This window comes from Chiroxiphia lanceolata, chromosome 22 (assembly GCF_009829145.1).
Source record: "Chiroxiphia lanceolata isolate bChiLan1 chromosome 22, bChiLan1.pri, whole genome shotgun sequence".
In the NCBI taxonomy this organism is placed as follows: Eukaryota; Metazoa; Chordata; class Aves; order Passeriformes; family Pipridae; genus Chiroxiphia; species Chiroxiphia lanceolata.
The window spans coordinates 2,792,787-2,810,902 of record NC_045658.1 but is presented as its reverse complement, the minus strand read 5'-3'; the positions used below and the strand labels follow the sequence as shown (position 1 = coordinate 2,810,902).

The window sequence follows — 18,116 nt, the reverse complement described above, 5'->3', positions numbered from 1 at the left end:
ACCTGTTGATTCTTGGCATTGGCATCAACTGTTTTCATCCTGCCCTCCTCTTCATCACAAAGAACACAATTATAGCACCATCATTTATAGCTAAGAAATTCCTTTGCCACCCATCACTTTGAGAGGGAAAGAAAATGCCAGTGGAAGGTGCAGCATTTCCCACCTGCAGCTCTTTTTATATCATGTCTTACGTTCAGACTTGCTTTGGTCCTTTAGAGCACCAAGTGTTGTGGGGTCTTAATGACAGCTCTGACTCATTCCCTGAGCAAAACAACCCAACCATGGTTTAGGGGGTTCTTTTGTTTTTTGTTTAGTTGGGGTTTTTTTGTGTGTCTGTATTTAAAAAATAACAAAACCCCTGCCACAAGTCTCCTCTAGCAGAGGTTACCTCCTCCACAGCTGTCAGCAGAAAGGAGATAAATCCACGCTGCTGCTGCTTTGTGAGCCTGAGGTCCTGGCACTGCAGGACTTGGAGGTGCAGAAGCTGAGGGAGAAGGTTCTGCCCTTCCTCACTCACTCTGTGACACTGGTGCAGTCAGTTCACACCTGAGCACTGATTAAAACTCACCACACTCCTAAACAGAATCACAGAATCACGGAATCAACTGAGTTCAAAAGACCTCTGAGATCGTCAAATCCAACCCTTGATCCAACCCCGCCGTGGTTCCCAGCCCATGGCACTGAGGCCACATCCAGTCTCACCTTCAACACCTCCAGGATGGTGACTCCACCCCTCCCTGGGCAGCCCATTCCAATGGCTGAGCACTCTCTTGGGAAAAAATTGCTTCCCAATATCCAACCTAACTCTGCCCTGGCACAGCTGAAGACCCAGCCCTCTCGTCCTACTGCTGGTTCCTGGGAGAAGAGCTCGACCCCCCCCGGCTCCCCCCTCCTGTCAGGGAGTTGGAGAGAGTGAGAAGGTCTCCCCTGAGCCTCCTCCTCTCCAGGCTGAGCCCCCCCAGCTCCCTCAGCCTCTTCCCACAGCACTTGTGCTCCAGCCCCTTCCTCAGCCTCGCTGCTCTTCTCTGGATATGCTGCTCCAGATATGTATAAATAGATGTAAATCAGGAGATTATTACTTGCCCAAGATGAGGGAAGATTCAGAATAGGGTTGATATAAATAATTTCTCTCCAAGTTCAGCCCCAGTTCCTGCCTGAGAACTGTTACTGGTGAGCAAAGGCCTGTCTTTGGTGCCATCCAGCCCTGCACACCTGCCCTGCAAGGCTGATTCCCACAAACATGGACGAGGAAAAACTGATGAGTCCTGCACAGACTCATTGTAGGGCTGTACTGCTAATAATAATACATATTAAAAGGAAAAATCCTCTCTCTGAAGGGTGATATCAGCACTCGGAGACCAGCAAGCCTGCAGGCAGAGAGAAACGGTCGAGCACAGCCAGGGTGTCACTTGAGGACACGAGCTCAGAGCCTCAGACACACAGGAAAACTCAGACACTATTTACTGCAGAATTAAATAGCCTGTCCTAAAACTGTTTCAGTGTCCCTAAATGCACATTCAGTACCACACTTGCTTAGACAAACATGGGGGCTCACTCAGAAATGAAAAAACCATCAGTTCACCACTGGAAATAACAAGAAAAGTGTCCTTAGTCTTGTTCCTTAAGTATTTTTTTAAAGACAGTTTGCAGAAGGGAGGGAGCACCTCGCTCTGCCTAAATTCCCTTTCCCCACTTTGCTAAATAAAAGTCTTGTGAAAGCCACAACAGCTCCTGTAACTTTAAACCTGGGCTGAGATCATAATTTTGGTGCTGACCAAACAGCGTGCGGAGGGCGGGCCTGGCTGCTCGTCCAGGACCACCTTGGGCTGCTCCCACCCCTTGGCTAAAGAAAATAACTCCAACTCCACTCAGTTTTCTCCAACTGCACAGTTATCAGCTGGGAAAGCCTCCCCCCTCTACGATACAGCAGCAAAAGGAATATTTGGAATACCAAAGTGTTTTCTTTGCAGTGATTTCTTTTTGGGATCTCAATTCTCCGCTGCCTCGAAATAAAAATTAATCCGAGTTTGGATCCATCTGGTCTCAGGATTAGGAAAAGCGACTCTCCAAGCAGATCCAAGATGTTTATGAAAGTTCCATTCTTCATCCTCGTCCTAGGGAGTGTGCCCTTCGCAGCACTTGCTGAAGAAGGTAAGGAGGAACTTTGGTTCCAATTATTTCCAGCCGTTTCCTGCCCTTTAACGGTTTCTGTGCTCACTCCCAGGTTATGGAGCTGCTCTGTCCTGTTTGTAAAACTTCCTCTGGAATTCTCAAACTCCAGCTGTAATCTGGCGACTAACAGAGCAGAAGTTTTCAGATGGGCTGAGTTAGGCTCTGTTAGGAAAGAATTTTCTGTGTGTGTCTGCAAGGGAGGGAGAAGGTACAGGCAGGGAAGGCATTCCAGCCCCAGCCCTTGGAAATGAGTCTCCCTGTGACACACACAGTGCAGAGTGCAAGCAATAGGTTAGTTTAATTGACATTTAGGTGCTGTAACTCTACCAGAGTAATTTATAAATATTTCCATTCAGGAGTTTAACTTAACGAGCTTAAAGACATTACAGCCACTTAGAATTTGAGCCTTACACAGGGCTTTGCTAAGCCTAACTTAGCCATAAGCAATATACACAAACTAAAACAGGGAGAGTTATTACCTAAGACATATTAAAAAAGTGTTAGGTACCTACTTAGAAAAGATTAATTTGGCAAATTATTTCTTTTGAATTTTATAAAAAAGACACACTTTTAGGTAAAAGAGACATTTTCTTACAGCTAAAGGGGAAGAGTCTGATTTATTAACAGTAAATCAGAATTACCCATACCAGTACTCGTTTCCAGGAATATCACTTTGAAATTCAGGCTTTCTGTGCAGTGCTTGACTCCTGATGAATGAATTGGCCACCAGGCAACGTGAAGTGCCTCTGCCATTGCCATGGAACACATTCCCAGTACCAGTGCTCTAAATACATCAACTTGAAACTCAGCCCATCAGTCTTCCAAAGCATAACTAGACTTGTCAGACTTGGATTTGGGGACCCAAACTGAAAAAAAAAAAAAAGACCTGATTTTGGCCTGATAATAATCAGTACCACTCTGCTGGAAAGAATGGAACTATATCAATATACAGCATGTGTGGGTGTTGACTTGAAACTTCTAATGGAGTATGTCAGAATAGGAGGCTGAAAGTTTGGAGCTGTGCTTCAGAATTTCACAGAAAATCTAAAATCAAAAATTGTTTTCTAGGAAATTGGGGGAAATTCTAAGAATTGTTTAAGGACAGCTACCTTGTCCTTAAAAAGCATCACTATTAAATGTACCAGAGTTTAAAGCCATTAGAAATGAGGTAAAGCCACCACTATTTCATAGAATTACCTTAAGCAGTTTCTAAGATACCAGAATTACAGGTAAAAATGGTGTTTCATCTCCAGGCTTTTGGGGAATTTTTAAGCATTTCTTCTCTCAACTCTGAGAGAAGGAGTCCAGCAACAATCAGGCTGAAACCCTACTAGTCAGAAAGAAAAATAGAGTATTTGCTGCTTGCAGGATCCCACCTCTGCTTTGTAACCAGCACTGAACTCCACAGCTGGATCCAGAACATGGTTTACAGTGTTTAAGACTTTAGGGGTGTTTAGGTTTTATGGCTTTTTCTTCACATGGAGCCAGTCATGTAGGACAACTTCCAAAGGATACACCTGGGAAATGGACTCCAGAGGTAAAACAAGAAAGTATTGAGTATTTAAATATGTATTACTGGTGTTTACTGACAACCATCAGCAATTATGTGTTAGAACAGACTTGAGGTGACAATGCCACCTTCACAATCTGTGCCTGGCTGACAGGGGAAGGGAGAATGTCTGACTTGAATAGTCCCTGGGGGAGTGGGGATATCCAGATATCTGAAACTCTGGGGTGACAGTGTGGCTTTAGGGTTTTAGGGGAAAAAAGTCTTCTTGTCAGATTCTGATACTTCTTAACCCAATGAGGCCATAAATAAATCTGCAGCTTCCCTTTTCTTGCAATTGGGCACTCCAGGTTATGGACTGAGACTGACTCAAGAAAAGCAGCTTTGTTTCGATTAGGAAGTGTATTACCAATTTCCAAAAGGATTATTATTATTGTTGAATGATTAGCAGATACATTTTTGCCTTGCTGTGATCCCTTTCAGCACATAAAAACTCAGGCAAGTTATTGGATCAGACCAAATGAGTAGAAATGGAAGTTGGCCTCCACCAGCATCCAAACCAGTGCTTTTCAGAGGCATTTCTTAATTCCAAACCCTCTCCTGTGGTGAAAATATCATTGCAGAGATGGAGATTACTGCAGTGGCTGTCACATAACATGAACAAAAATTAATGTGATTGTTGACAAGATACCACATGTCACTTGAGCTGCATCAACTGTCCACGTGCCTGATGTTACCTAGAGGCAAACACTAGATTATATCTCCTTATGCAAGTCAGGTTTATCCCAGATCATGTAACATTTGGTTTGGACTGAAAGCAAGCACATTGATGGGATAATTCAGATAACAAGTGTTTACATGAAACATTTTGAGTCCATTTTCCAGAAGAAAGGAAATTGAAGTTTACAGTCAACCCTGAAAGACTAAAAAGTTTTCTAGGTTTTTCAAAATCATAAAAAAATAGAATTGACAACATCACCAGAAAAGTTTTTTTCGGAAGTGTCTTGATTTAACCAAACTGTTGCTGTGTCAGTGGCAAAACTATAATAAAGTCAGGCACCTCTAAACTCTCCTGAAAATCAAATTCTGTAGCTGCTGGCTATAAACAAAATGTACAGCCAAGAGGAACAGTCACATTTGACTCAAAAGGGAGCCAGTTTTCTACTAAATAAGCACCACAAAATCTTTCACCCTGCATCATGAATAAGTGCTGTTACATGTGTCCCATATATGCCTCTTCATGATATAAATCTAACTCCACATGTCCAATACCCAAAACAATTATCACAAAAAAGGGGAAAATCATCTTGCTGAATCACTATTAGTAGGTCTGCAAATCAGTGGGTCTCTATTTTCCAGTGTCTTTGTGGAAGACTAGCAGAGAACAGACAAAATTTGCTTTCTCCTCTCTGCTGGGCAAGCAGAGGTTTGCCCATCTGTATTCCAACAGTTAATTTTTGAATCTGTAACTTTACAAACAAGGAAAACAGTCATATTTAAAGGCTTACAAGTGGACCTTTCATTAACTCAGGCTGCACAGTAAAATCTGGGAACAGAGGGGCCAGATCCTCCACTCCTGTCATTCAGCACTTCCCACTGAATCCCTGCACATACCCCAGACCTAGGACTGTAAATCATCTGGATTTAAAAAAAAAAAAAAAAAAGGGCAGTTAAAAACCTAGAGAGCATTTTACTAGATAATAAAAGGCAGTGAAGGAAGGCTGCTGGGCTCCAACAGAAGCAGGCAGTGTTTCTCCATGTGTCACTTGAGGCGAGCCACACGTGGCCCACAGAAATGCCTCATTCCTGCTGCTGGCCCGGCTGGGGCAGATGGGCCGTCTCAGTGGCACGTTTGTTTTGTTGGTTTGTTTGCTTTTTGTCTGGATGTGGTCAGGGACCGCAGGATGGGAGGCAAATGCTGCCAGGTCCTGCCCCTCCCTGCATCCCAGCCCCCCTGCTGCAGCCTCTCAAAGGGCCCCCCTGCTTCGTGAGCCCCCTCGGTGGGGATTAACCCCCTGGAAAAGCACAAACTGCTGCACAGCATTTCAGAACAAGATGTGGGATTTGGGAGTGTAGGTGTGCTGGGATGTTCTAAAGAGAAACCAATGAGGAAAAATAAGAGACAAAAGCATTATTGATTTCCAGCTGCCTGTCTCAGAAGCTTGGCCAAAGGCTCTCCAAGGACAGAGAAGCTGATGTTGAGCACATCCTCGTGTTGCTTTACGACTTCCTCATGTTTTTTCCATCTTTGTTGATTACAAACACTACAACATCCAGCACAAATTGGATCAGAATAGTCCTTTGTGAGGGAATAATTCCGCTGTTACACCATTTTCAGGCAAACATGTGGTCTCTCAGGAGGGCTTGAGTAGTGTAGGAGATACTGCTAAATCTGTAAAGGGGACACACTTAACTCCAAATGGACATTAAAATGGTTTTATGACTATGAAACACATCCAAATATTAGCTAGTACAGGATTAATGTAGGATAAAAGTCAGACTAAACATATTTGAGTGGATCTTGCTTGCTGCATGGCAATAAAAGGAGGTAGCCAAAAATCACTCTGTGAACAAAATTAGCACCTAAGAGTCTCCAGTTCAGTGTTTGGTGGGAGTATTTCAAACAAATAAGTTAAGGAACATGCAAAGGGTCCTGCTGGCAGATACAAGGGGTTAATAACCTTCAACAAGGCAGCTGTGAAAGGGCACGTGGCTGTAGCCTCAGAGTTCTGGGGAAGAAGTGATTCAGGGAAAAGATTAGTTTATTACTGTATTAGAGGTCATTTCTTAATTCCTCTCATCTGCATTTACACATCCCAGTATTTGCACACAGATATTTGCTTTCTGCTGCACATGTGGAAAATCTGCTGCTCCCTGACACAAAGTTTGGTACTTTCCTCCTTATGTTGGCTGAAATGCTCATTTTTTGTCAGCCCTGCAGTAACAGCTCTGGAATCCTGCCCCTGGCAGAAAGGTGCAGCAGATACTCACACCTTGATCACAACTCCAACCTTGTTGTCCCAATCAAACCCTCAGAGAAATCAATTAAACTATGAGTAAAATTGCCAAGGAGCACAGGGCAGCAAATATCAATAACAACGTGGTTTTATGCCACTCTCATGGGATAGCAAGTCTGAGGTCAGTGTGCTGAGCAGACAGGAAAGCAGAGGTTGACACACATTCTTAAAAGCATAAATTTGGAATATTCATCTCTAGTTCTGCAAGGAATATTTTAAAGGAATGTCCCACAATGGAGTTAGTCCCTTCCTGATGCCCACAGCTCTGTGCTGATCTTACCATGCCTAAGACAAGGCTTACGAAGGTTCCACGTTTTCCCCTGGTGGTTTTGTTTCCCAGCTTTGGTTGGGGATCATTACACACAGCAATCCCTTGAAGAGCAGCTACTTGTCTATATCTGCCCAGTTCAAGTATATTTTGCTTTGCTTTTCTGTCAGCAGAACACTGTAACATCCAGAGGACATGTGATTAACTTGAGGAGCAGCCCAGTGGTTCTTTGCCACTTGGCACTGTCGGTTTAAAGCCTGGCTTTGTTCCTTTGGCTGAGCCAGCCCCAGCAATAAAACCCATCTGGAGCAGGGTGTGGTGACCAAAGGAAATGTTCCTGACAATTCAGCAAAGCACTGTCACCACGAGCTGCAGGGAATACCTGAACAAACTCAGTCATGCTCTAAATAAGGCTGAGCTAAATCCTGCCTTGTGCCTCATGACCAGTTTTCAACTGGCAGACACTTTCCAAAATTCCTGGTATTTTGTCATCCAGCTTCCTTTGTTATATAAAGCAAACTGTCAGTTTTTGCATAAGGAAACTGCAGAAAGCACTTCAGGATTTAGACAGTACATACTTTCTCCTGAACAACAGAGTCTAGACACTTAAATACACACCAGGGGATTTCTTATGGGATGAGACATTACTCCAGCTTCCAGAAAAAATTAGCAGAGAAAGAAAAGGCCCCAAACAGGCCAAGGACACAAAGCTCTCAGGATACTGCAGATATGATTTTGCAGGATACAGATGAGGTACAAATGAGAATTTCAGTTCTCATTAACAAACTTCCTTGCCTTTCTGAAGTCTGCGATTTTTTAAACTGTCCAAAGGTTCAAACATTAAAAGACAAATCCCAGAATTCACTATGTTATATTCTTCTTATATGTTATATACTTCCCCTATGTTATATTCTTCTTATATGTTATATTCTTCCACTATGTTATATTCTTCTTATATTCTTCTTATAACCTCATATTTTCAAAGTCAAAAAATATTGTAGCCTGGATCTGGTGCTGTTGAAGCATTTCACAACAAAAGAGACACCTGTATGCTTTTTTTCCCAAATATCCAAAAATAGAAAAATAATGGAAAACTATTTTCAGACAAAATTCAGCTGATGATGTAGATTTTGGATTCTGGAATACACTTAAATGGAGAATGAAGCCAAATAACAAACAAACAAAAAAAACAACAAAAAAATCATTTTGAAAATTACAGAGCTGCTGTATTTAAAAGGTAGATTCCTTACAAATCACATATTTTTGTTAAACCTCCACCACCAGGAATAAAAGTTTTCACTGAACTACTACTGAACTAATTCCAGTAATGAGATACAGACTAAGACTCAGTTTGCTCACAATCAAATTCAGGTCTCTGAGTGAAGGATGCTCCCTCAGAACGGGAATTCCTGTATCAGGACATAAATGCTGAGTCAGATACAGCCAAAACAGGATGGAGAACACACAAATCCATACACAGCCCTTCAAACAACACCACTTGGGCTGTACCAGCTCCGGAAGCAGATCCTGAAAGCCCTCAGTCAGCTCCAGATGTTTGCTCAGTTCATCTCCAGCAGGAGAGTGACACCTCCCAAGTGACCTCTCCTGCTAAATTCTTTCCCTTGCTTTTCTAGAGCAACATCCTCCAAAGTATCTCTTTAGCACAGCTGGATGGGATAAAACACGATGTTGATAAGACACAGATAAAAATAAACTTTAAGATCAAAGCTTTTGTTTGACAGTTAACCTGCTAGTTTCCTTTTTTAGCTGTTACAAATAACTGAAGCTGGTTTCCTTTTTTTGTTTGAAGCAGAAGGCAATGAGCAAAAGATTATTTCAGTTCTTGCTAGAGGGAATCCTTTAAGGTTTGCCATTTTTATCTCCTGGTCTCTTATCAGAGATGGAAACTCATTCTATTTGGAGGGCTTCCTATTCCAAGGACTAAGCTAAACTACAGGCTTACAATTGCATTTACCCACCAGTGTTTGGGTTTATTCAGGTTTATACCAGGAGAGAAACAAGAGCCTACAACATTTTTCATCTTCAGAAGTATCTTTGTTGGTTTTGGAGACACCTGAAAGACATGCTAATGAACAACAGTTTTACAACTCCCTCTCCTTTCCAACACAACCACCGTGCTTTGAAAGCCTCCCTGAGAGGTTTTCCCAGTGAACTGTCACTCCAGGCACATAAGTAGTGAGCTCATCTTCCCCTAAGTGGGTCATGGGATGCTTAAGCACAGGAGGGTTTCAAAGCAGTATTAAACTTTCAGAGACAGCAAATTTTCTCCTGGTGTGCAGCCTGAGAGCAGCTGGGGGCTTTGAACTGAAAGGCTCCCAGCTGGAACTCTGGCAGGAAGGGGTGCAGTGATTAATTCACATGCACAGCAGCTCAGAGCTGCAAGCAGAGGAGGCCCTGGTGCTCCTTGGAGACAACCCCAGCACTGTGAGGCAATGTTTTTATTTACAACCTCCTCTAAGATAATATTAGGAACACAGGCAGAAGCACTGCTTAACCCTGACTCTTGCTACAGTTGGCCCACAGCAGATGGAACCAAGAACTGACAGGAGCACACCCCCCTTATATCCCATTTGCATTCCCTTTGATGTCAGTGGTGCAGGGCTCGTACTGGGGACGGGGAAAGAAGCTTCAAGTCCAATAGTTTCTCTCAATTTTATTTAAATATTTAACTTCTGTATGACTTTCCCTGACAAAGCTGTCCAATATCCAATTATCCTTCCTACCCGTGCACTACACTGATAAGAAATTCCCTCCCAGCCTTTCTTTGGGCAATAATTCAGTAGTGTCTGTTTGACCACCACCCAGCCACCTCCACTGTCTGCCCAAAACGAGCCTGGAAAGACTCCAGGGATTATTCTCCAGCAAATACAGGACCTCAGCTTGAAAACAGTGTTATACAGGTGGGATAGGACTGGGTCAAGAGCTTCAGAATGGCAGAAATCAGTTTGGTCTGAGCTGGGGCAGTTCAGAGGAGCCACGTTCCAGTTTCCCTGTCCAGTAAAGGAAAGGCAGCACAACCAAGGATGACCCAAATCTCAGGTGAGCTGAGTTACCCTCTCCAAGTATTTATCTCTCCCCACAGACTGGGAAGGAAGATAAGGGCAAGCAGCCACTTTATTTAGGTGCCTTTATTAAGAACCTAAAATTAGGCAAGATTAATCTGGGCCACCTCCTTTTGCCAGTCACTGAGAGGGCAAAGGCACTGAAATAGGTTTTCTGCACGTCACTCACGGCCAAGAATCTCAAGAAGTACCACACCAAGACTAATTATTTTATATTTCCTTGTGACAGTCACTATTTCTCTCCACCTTTGCTGTGTGACACTGTTTCCTTTGCTGCCTTCCCTGTTAGGCAGTTTTTCAGGGCCATGCCAGCAGTATAAGCAGCTTCTCCCAATAAGCTGCTTGTTGTTAACGTACAAAATTTATTTCACTTTCTGCTGGGGGATTTTCCTCTGGTAATTGGTTTTCTCCATCTGTGCTTATTTTTCAACTAGTGAATAAAGGATGTTTTTTCCACTTCTGACTGGGATTACAAGGTAAACTGATCCATACACAGTTTACATTGGTGAGTTCTACTGCTATTTTCCCCTTAAACTTAGCATTTACATGGCCAATATTTTACATCCACTAATACACTCTAAAGTCATTATTTTATAAGCAAAAAATAAGTATTATAAATAGTGCTGTACCTTAAATCACTGATATTTAGAAAGTGTCTAAACATACAACTAAAAGTCAAGCCCCTTTTGTGCTTCCTCAGCAATACCTGGGGTATTTCAATTAAAAACGACCAAAACATAATTTTTGCCATTTTTAACTTGGAACTCTGATTTACCCTGGCCTGTTCTAGTCTTGCTGTGGATTTTTGGTGATTTTTGGGACACTGACTGGCTTAATTAGCCTCTCTATTAGGCCTCATGTTGGCATCACATGAATATCCTTTCTTCATCTGCTGCTGCCCAAAGTACTCCCTGCACACCCTTTTGGCTCTGAGATAGAAAGTGTATCTGTGTTCAGGCTTATAAAGGTACAAAAATATAAAATTCTGTTTACTTGAGTAAACATGGAATTAGAAATCTAAGTTTAGTTCAGTGTTTGGTCTCTTGGCAATGGGACAAAGCTCTCAGTCTTACATTGGTGGAGATGGAGAAAAATTTTCTAGTTTGGTTCAGAAAACAGTTTTGGGAGCAAAGGAAAAACATTTGCAAGTTTCCAGTAGAATTCGAATGAGAGTTTTGAGCAAAACCAGATTTTTTTTCTCAATCCCAACTCATTCATCCTTTAAGCTGCCAGTGCATTTTTTTTACTGATTTCAAAATTAAATACTGGCTTTTTTTTATGTGAAATAACATTTTTATTTTAAAAGGGGCAGTTACAAATGAACAAAAGTGAAATGGAACTCACAATTAAAGAACAATAATTTGTGAGTGATATCTGCACAGCTGATCCAAAGTGATTCTATGCTTTTTTTTCAGTTTTGACTGATATCAAGCAAAATGCCCATTCTTATTCATTTCAGTCACAGAACAAAAGCTGTTTTCTTGCCTCTGTATCACACACAACACAGGTAGGGTGGACTTAGGAGTAATAAATTCTTCCATAAGAAGTATTTGGACCTAGTCAAACAATTCAGATATAGTCTAACTTCATATGCAGAGAAGATGAGAATATTTTTAGGTGACTACATAAAAAGTGAAATTAGTAGAAACAGTGTTGATTTAACAAAACCAAACAGGTTGTGAACATTTCCCTTCCATAAAATATTCCAATGGGACAGTAATTCCCAGCTTTTAAAAGAACTCCTGTGAATAGCTGTCCTTCTTTTGGTGTGATTGCTGAGATAAACAGAAGTTTGATGCAAAATAAACTTTTTTTGCCTGGGGATATTATCAGCTCTTTGCTTCATTTTCAGCCCTGGAGTCTGGAATCAGCAGGACCCTCATTCCCAGCCAGGCTCCCTCACCTGGCTTTGGAATCACAACCCCCCAAGAGATCTCACCCTACATTAACATCCTTCTCTGCACCCTCACAGGTTTATGAATCAGCAAGAAACTTAATCAAATGACACTTCTGTTTCCAACATATTCTTGATAGTGCCAGTTGTTTTCACAGGGCCGTGTTTTTTGTGTTCTACCTTGTTCCAGCTTGTTTTGCCTCTGAATGAAGTCTGGCTGTATTTGTAAATAAACAGCATTATGTGGGCCAAAATGGAAATATCCACTACACCAAAGAGCACAGATGACACAGAGGTCTAGTATAAAAAAGGAAGACCTTACATTGTTGCCTAAAAGAAAATCAAATTATGGCAGCTGAGCATTTGCAATGTTGGAAAAACCTCAGGACAGATTTGTGTAGGAATATTTTCAAACTATAGCTACACCCATAAACATCAATGACAGTTCTAAAAATAAAGGTTGCAGCTGAGACTGAGCTGAAAGCTGGGAGAAAGCTCTTATTATTTTAGAAAATGGAAGATGTTTGAAGTAATTTATCCCAATGTATAAGCTGGAAACCTGGAGGCATCACATCCACTGTGGGGGCAGAGGGAACCTTTCATTAAAAAAAGAAATAATTTCTTGGACAAAATGTTCATAACCAATATGTTTTAAGGTTTTGCCAAGGTTAAGTGATGGTGCTTAAGCTCTTTGTCCTACTGCTTTGGGCAAGAGTAAAGCAGAATTCATATTTATTCCAAATAATTTCACAAACCAAAGTGCACAGGGGCAGGGACACAGAACAGTGCACAGAGCTCGTGTTTAACGAAGTTTTCATGTCCAAGTAGCCAGAACAGGTGACTAAAAAGTAAAATCCTGACTCATTTTCTACAATTTTATTCAGCAAGCTCAGTTCTAGAAGGAGAAGAAAGTGCAACGATCGATTTCAGAGAGAGAAATGACACGGAATTTGAAGCCCTGCCAACCCTGGTGAGTATAAAATGCCAAGTAAAGGTTCCTTTCTGTTACCTGCCTGTTCACTGCCACAGTTCAGTGTCTCTCACTCAGCTTCAGTGAAACCAAACTGACAAACCAGTGTAAAAAAAAAAAACAAACCCAAACCACTAAAAAAAGGCAGGGCTGCAATATTCTGCAGTCTCCTTTTGCAGTCCTGCTGAGAGGTCATCTCGTGTAGAAAAGCCTCCAGCTGGGAAAATCAATCAATTTGGTTTGTTTTGGTCACTGTACCCAAGTCAAAGATGATGGGTGACAGCTAAAAAAGCACCCACAAGATGTGGATGAGCAAGGAATTTAAATGTTACCTTCATACGTGTAGACTGAGTGTACTGAGGTTTTCTTTTCCCTCTTTTCCCCCCAATTCTTGTAGTTGCCCACCAGACTACACAATGTAACAAATCTCTTGCAGTTTGGACACCTGATGACCACAGAAAGTGCTTTTGTCCCTGATGGAGACAGTGACAATTCTACTGGCTATGGAGTTAACACAGAGAGTGTTGATGGTAAAAAACCCTCTTCATTTCTACTTTTCTATATCAAAGTTCTACTGCCATCTGCTAAATAATATCTGGAAAATTCCAATACCAAGTTTAAGGTGTTCTCTTTATAAATAGACACAGAATAGTTCAGCAAATACTCTCAGAGCAAGGTGAAATTTTATCAGCATACACCAGTCTCAGACAATTAAAATTTGATTTCTGTCTTAATCATAATTATTTTATACCAGGTATAATGCCCTATTGATCTTAAGGTGATCACACTTAAGTTTCAGTAGTATATATCAGATAAATCAGTCCTCTAGGTTTTAATTTCTATTACTTAAGAGTTTTTTGTATTCACTCTCCCAGACTTTTAATTTGCTCCCTTCCTATCAAAAGGACAACCTCAAACCATTGTGACATAGTTGATAAAAGTTCTCCTTGCATATAGCATTACAAATTGGACTGAAAAACTCTGTACAAAGCAGAGTGAGTAATTATTCTCTTTCTGGCTTTACAGGTGAACCGAGTGGGGAACCAGAGAAAACTGAAAAAGGTATTAAACAGAAGATTTGCTTAAAAAGACAAGGGGGAACAAAATTGCCAGGGAATCCCCTTCCAGCAGCCACGGGCTGTGCCCAATCTGTCCCTGAACTGCCTCCCCTGGTTCACCTGATCACTGTCTCCATGTCCACACCCTTATGGAGCCCTCCAGCCCAAGGGCATATTGTCAGGCTGCTGAACTTCCCAAACCTCCAGGCCAAAGGCACATTTTCAGGCTGCTGAATTTCCCAAACCTCCAGGCCAAAGGCACATTTTCAGGCTGCTGAATTTCCCAAACCTCCAGGCCAAAGGCACATTGTCAGGCTGCTGAACTTCCCAAACCTACTTCAGAACTCCTGGAATTTCCCCGAGGAGTGGGATGCAGCAGAACAGCATCAGTGCTGTATCAGTCCCTCTTACCAGTGGTCTCCATTCCCAACTTCTTCTTGCAGGTGGCCTGGAAACAATTGCACTGGTTGGAATAATCATTGGAATTGTGGTTGCAGTTGGAATCCTTGCAGGAATAGTGATTGCTGTCGTGAGGAAGATGTCAGGCAGGTACTCGTAAGTAAATTGCTAATCAGGCTTTTCCAACAAGCCCCATCCTCTGAGCAGGGTCACAGGAATCACCTGGGAAATGTCTGGTGTTCCTATTTTGACTCAACAATCTATTTTGATGTTACACGTTGCATCAAAATCAGCAAGAGCTGCATCACAACGAGGGGGGTCTAAACCCACAGAAATCAGAAAAAAATCACCAGATATTGTTATAATATCAAGTGTGTGGGGTTTGGAATTACTCTCCTGCACAGAGGAGTTAAAATTATCTAGGAATTAGGAGAGGACCAAGTCCTACAAGTACTGGAAGGCAGCTGAACATTGGGAATGATCTCTGCCTCATTCTTGGGTGCCATGCAAATCTAAAGTTCTTTACAAACTCCAAAGGACTAAGAAAATCCCAGGACATTTAAACAGATCCTGTGCACCAGGATTAGGAGAAAGGAAAATAGGAACTGGGAGGAGAAATAAAGTGGTGATAGGAGAGATACAGAGGGAGGAAAAAAGATCAGGTATCTAACATTTGGGTAAGGATGAGCAATAAATGTCTGCTTGTTGTTTTCCAGGCCCTGAAAACAGTTGAAACAAGCAGCCATGCCATTCTATGCCAGAAAATACAAGTGCTTCTTATTTTATAAGAACTAAAGACAATTCCTGCATTTGTGTGAGAAGATGATCCATGGAAAATACGGTCAAAGCATTCCAGATCTATGGGGATCCCACACAGCTCTAAGGACCACCCCCACTCTCCCTGATTCCAGAGTATGGAACATTTCATAGCATTTCTACTATCCAGGATTTTACCAGAAGAAAAAAGATTTTGCAGTAAGAAAAAACCCTGCAGCAAACAGATGCACACCTGAAATGTGATTTACAGGTAATATATGCTTGGGTTTTAAATGCAACCAAAGATTATGTCACATTACATTTTATGCATTTCTTTAAAAAAAAAAAAAACATATCCAAAACATATTCAGAATCTTTTAAGTGTTTTTGACTCGTTAAGTGCTTGTGGCATGTTCATCTACCACGTGATGTATCAAAAAGGAGGAATTAGCTTCAGAGAGAACCAGTAATTTACAAATTAAATATCCAGAAAATACTGGATATTGGAAGCTAAAATCTTTCCACTATTGATACAGATTTTCTGCTCATGATACTTATGTTATTCTGTGGCAAAATAGGGTAGGCCTGGCTGGAACTGACCTACCAACTGAAAGCTTGCTCTGCTGACTATTGCATCAGGAATTTCCTGCCTTCTCTTCTTGCAGAGACATGCAGGGATTGAAATAAACATCCTGAATTAAGGGGTGCTTGGAAAATACCCACTTTTGATGGGTCACTTTAACCAGTTGCTCAGCAGCTTTAGAGCTGACACGTAGAAGCTTTTGAACCAGTGTATACAAACTTTGTCTTTCTGAGTGTCTCGTTTTCTAAGTGTCTCATTGATTTGTTTGACAACATGTGCAACACCAGGTCAGAATGTGGCACTGAGGTATAATGCAGCTTTTCTGTGGCATTTTTAGTGCAGCAGGACCTGAATGCACAGAGCTCAGAGCAAAGGCTTTGCATGTCCAGTGGCTGCAGTGCATCAGATTTTCTAAATTTTATGACCCTTCAGTGTTTGGTGTAAAAATCATGATAATCCATGAGGTGGATGATTGCTCAACTTCTCTGTATTTGCTTTTCTGTTTCTTTGGTGTGCCATGAACTATCATATCAATCCAAGCTTTGGAAATAAAAATCATAATATAAATTGTCCTACTTTACCATAATTATTCTTTGTTTTCTTTAAAGAAAAATTAAAATATTTTAAACTTCCTTCAATTTTCCTGACTTATTTTGCTGCTTGTCTTATCAGTGCAATGCCTACAACCAATTCATTTGACATTGCTAAATAAAACTATAATTCAAAGCTAAACATATGAGAAAAAGTAATTCTGGAGTGTTTAGTTAGTTTTTGAGCTGATGTAGGGAAGCAGTCAGTCTGTGACCATGAGTAATAAGCTTTATCTTCATGTAAAGTCATATGGAAGCAGGAAAATTAAAGCTTCTTCTTGTGGCAAAAGAATAGTAATTTCTGTTAGTTTAGATTTAACAATTTCTTGTCTGTACTGGAAACTGTCCCATAAGATGCATTAATGCCTTCCCAAATGCTTGGCATATGGAATTATGAATTATTCACCCATTGTAGGGAATAGCACAGATGTCACTGGTTTCTTCTGCAGCAGCTCAGTCACTGCTAACTTGCAAATACCACAAAATCAGAAAAACATTCTTATGCCAGCTCTGAATTTTGGTTAAGCCTGAAGTAACAAGAGAAATGTGTGGCACTGGAGCAGACAACCTTTGGGGGCAGTTCTGAGTTTTCCTGGATCATGGACAGAACACCAGCTGAAATTCTGCTCAAGGACACTCTGCTTTGCTCCCACACCAGAATCTCTCACTAAAAGCCATTTTAACTTCATATACCAACTACCTAAATTTTCTGGTCTTAACTGTGCCTTTATAGTCCACCCTCTAGTTTAAGGGAAGTTTTATTAATCTTAGGTAAAGATCAACCCCCAACCAAGCAGCCCATGCTCCTCTGAAACATTAGTTTTGGGCTTCCAGCCCTGGAGACTGAGTATGAAATGTTGTGCTGTGCTAAATCTGAACCTGCAAAGATGTGACAGCAATTTCCTTCTGATGATCAGCTGGAGTGCAGGACACTCAGTACATGGTAGAGGAAGCAAGGGTTCTGAAAAATCAGGAGACATCTATTGTTCTGAAAACTTGAAGAAACAGCAACTGCTGCTACAATGATACATTTAATATTCTGATGATTCACACACCTTGCTGCCTGGAAATCTCAAGTGTAGAACATTCCAGTCAGCTTCAAGCAAACCTCAAGAAACAATGGCTTGTTCATTACAATCTTGTCCATATTTGTTTTGTTATGTTACTGAATCCTTAATTTAATTAATCTGTAATTCCATGATACAGATGTCCCGGAAATGCAGACTGAAAATCCACACAGAGCTCTGTGTTTCATATGAAACTCCTGCAGTGTTCTGTGACTGAACTGTCCTTGCCTTAAAATCCAGCTAGTTTAGGACTTCAGACGTAGATTGAACACAACCTACGTAGTTTTTGGTAGAATTTCTGTGGAAGATGGGATCTTTTCTGCTTTGTGAGAAGTCAGACAGCACATTGTCCCAGGGCAAAATCTTCTGTGAGCTCAAATGAATGACCAGCTGCAGAATCAAGGCCCAGGGTCAGGAGACTTCCTATGCATGAGAACACACGAGGAAACAGCAGCTCCATGCTTTGACCAGCTGGCCAAGTTTGACTTTTATTCACAGGGAACAACACTCAATAAATCAACACTTGCTTTTAACTTCAAGTCCTCACTCCTGATCACATTCATTCCTTTATAGTTGCTAACAATAACGTTCCCTTTTGCAGCTTGGCTTTGAGTCATGAATGTGGCTCTCCCAAACAGACAAGCAGGCACCAGGCTTCCTGTGAGAGTGCCAGATGTCACTAAAAAATATCATAAACAGAGCTGTCCCCTTGCATTTGTGTCTGTGGGGAAGATACACAGCAGCCATAACTA

The 18,116-nt window shown here is 41.4% G+C and overlaps 2 protein-coding genes across 6 annotated transcripts in view; one reads left to right on the top strand and one right to left on the bottom strand.

Annotated features, from left to right (window-relative positions):
- LOC116797613 (leucine-rich repeat extensin-like protein 5) overlaps positions 1–18,116 on the bottom strand; it is a 36,594-nt gene that overhangs the window by 10,401 nt on the left and 8,077 nt on the right. The window lies entirely within an intron of this gene.
- On the top strand, positions 1,842–16,279 carry PDPN (podoplanin). Of its 5 annotated transcripts, none has more exons than XM_032708940.1 (6): positions 1,842–2,151; positions 12,826–12,911; positions 13,348–13,441; positions 13,938–13,973; positions 14,413–14,518; positions 15,085–16,279. In XM_032708940.1, exons 1-6 carry the CDS (start codon positions 2,082–2,084, stop codon positions 15,089–15,091), a joined length of 399 nt encoding a protein of 132 aa, XP_032564831.1. In that variant the 5' UTR covers positions 1,842–2,081; the 3' UTR covers positions 15,092–16,279. The 5 variants fall into 5 exon arrangements, with proteins under 5 accessions (XP_032564831.1, XP_032564830.1, XP_032564826.1 ...); XM_032708939.1 differs by having other exon boundaries at positions 1,848–2,151; positions 14,413–14,524; XM_032708935.1 differs by having other exon boundaries at positions 1,848–2,151; positions 13,309–13,441; positions 14,413–14,514.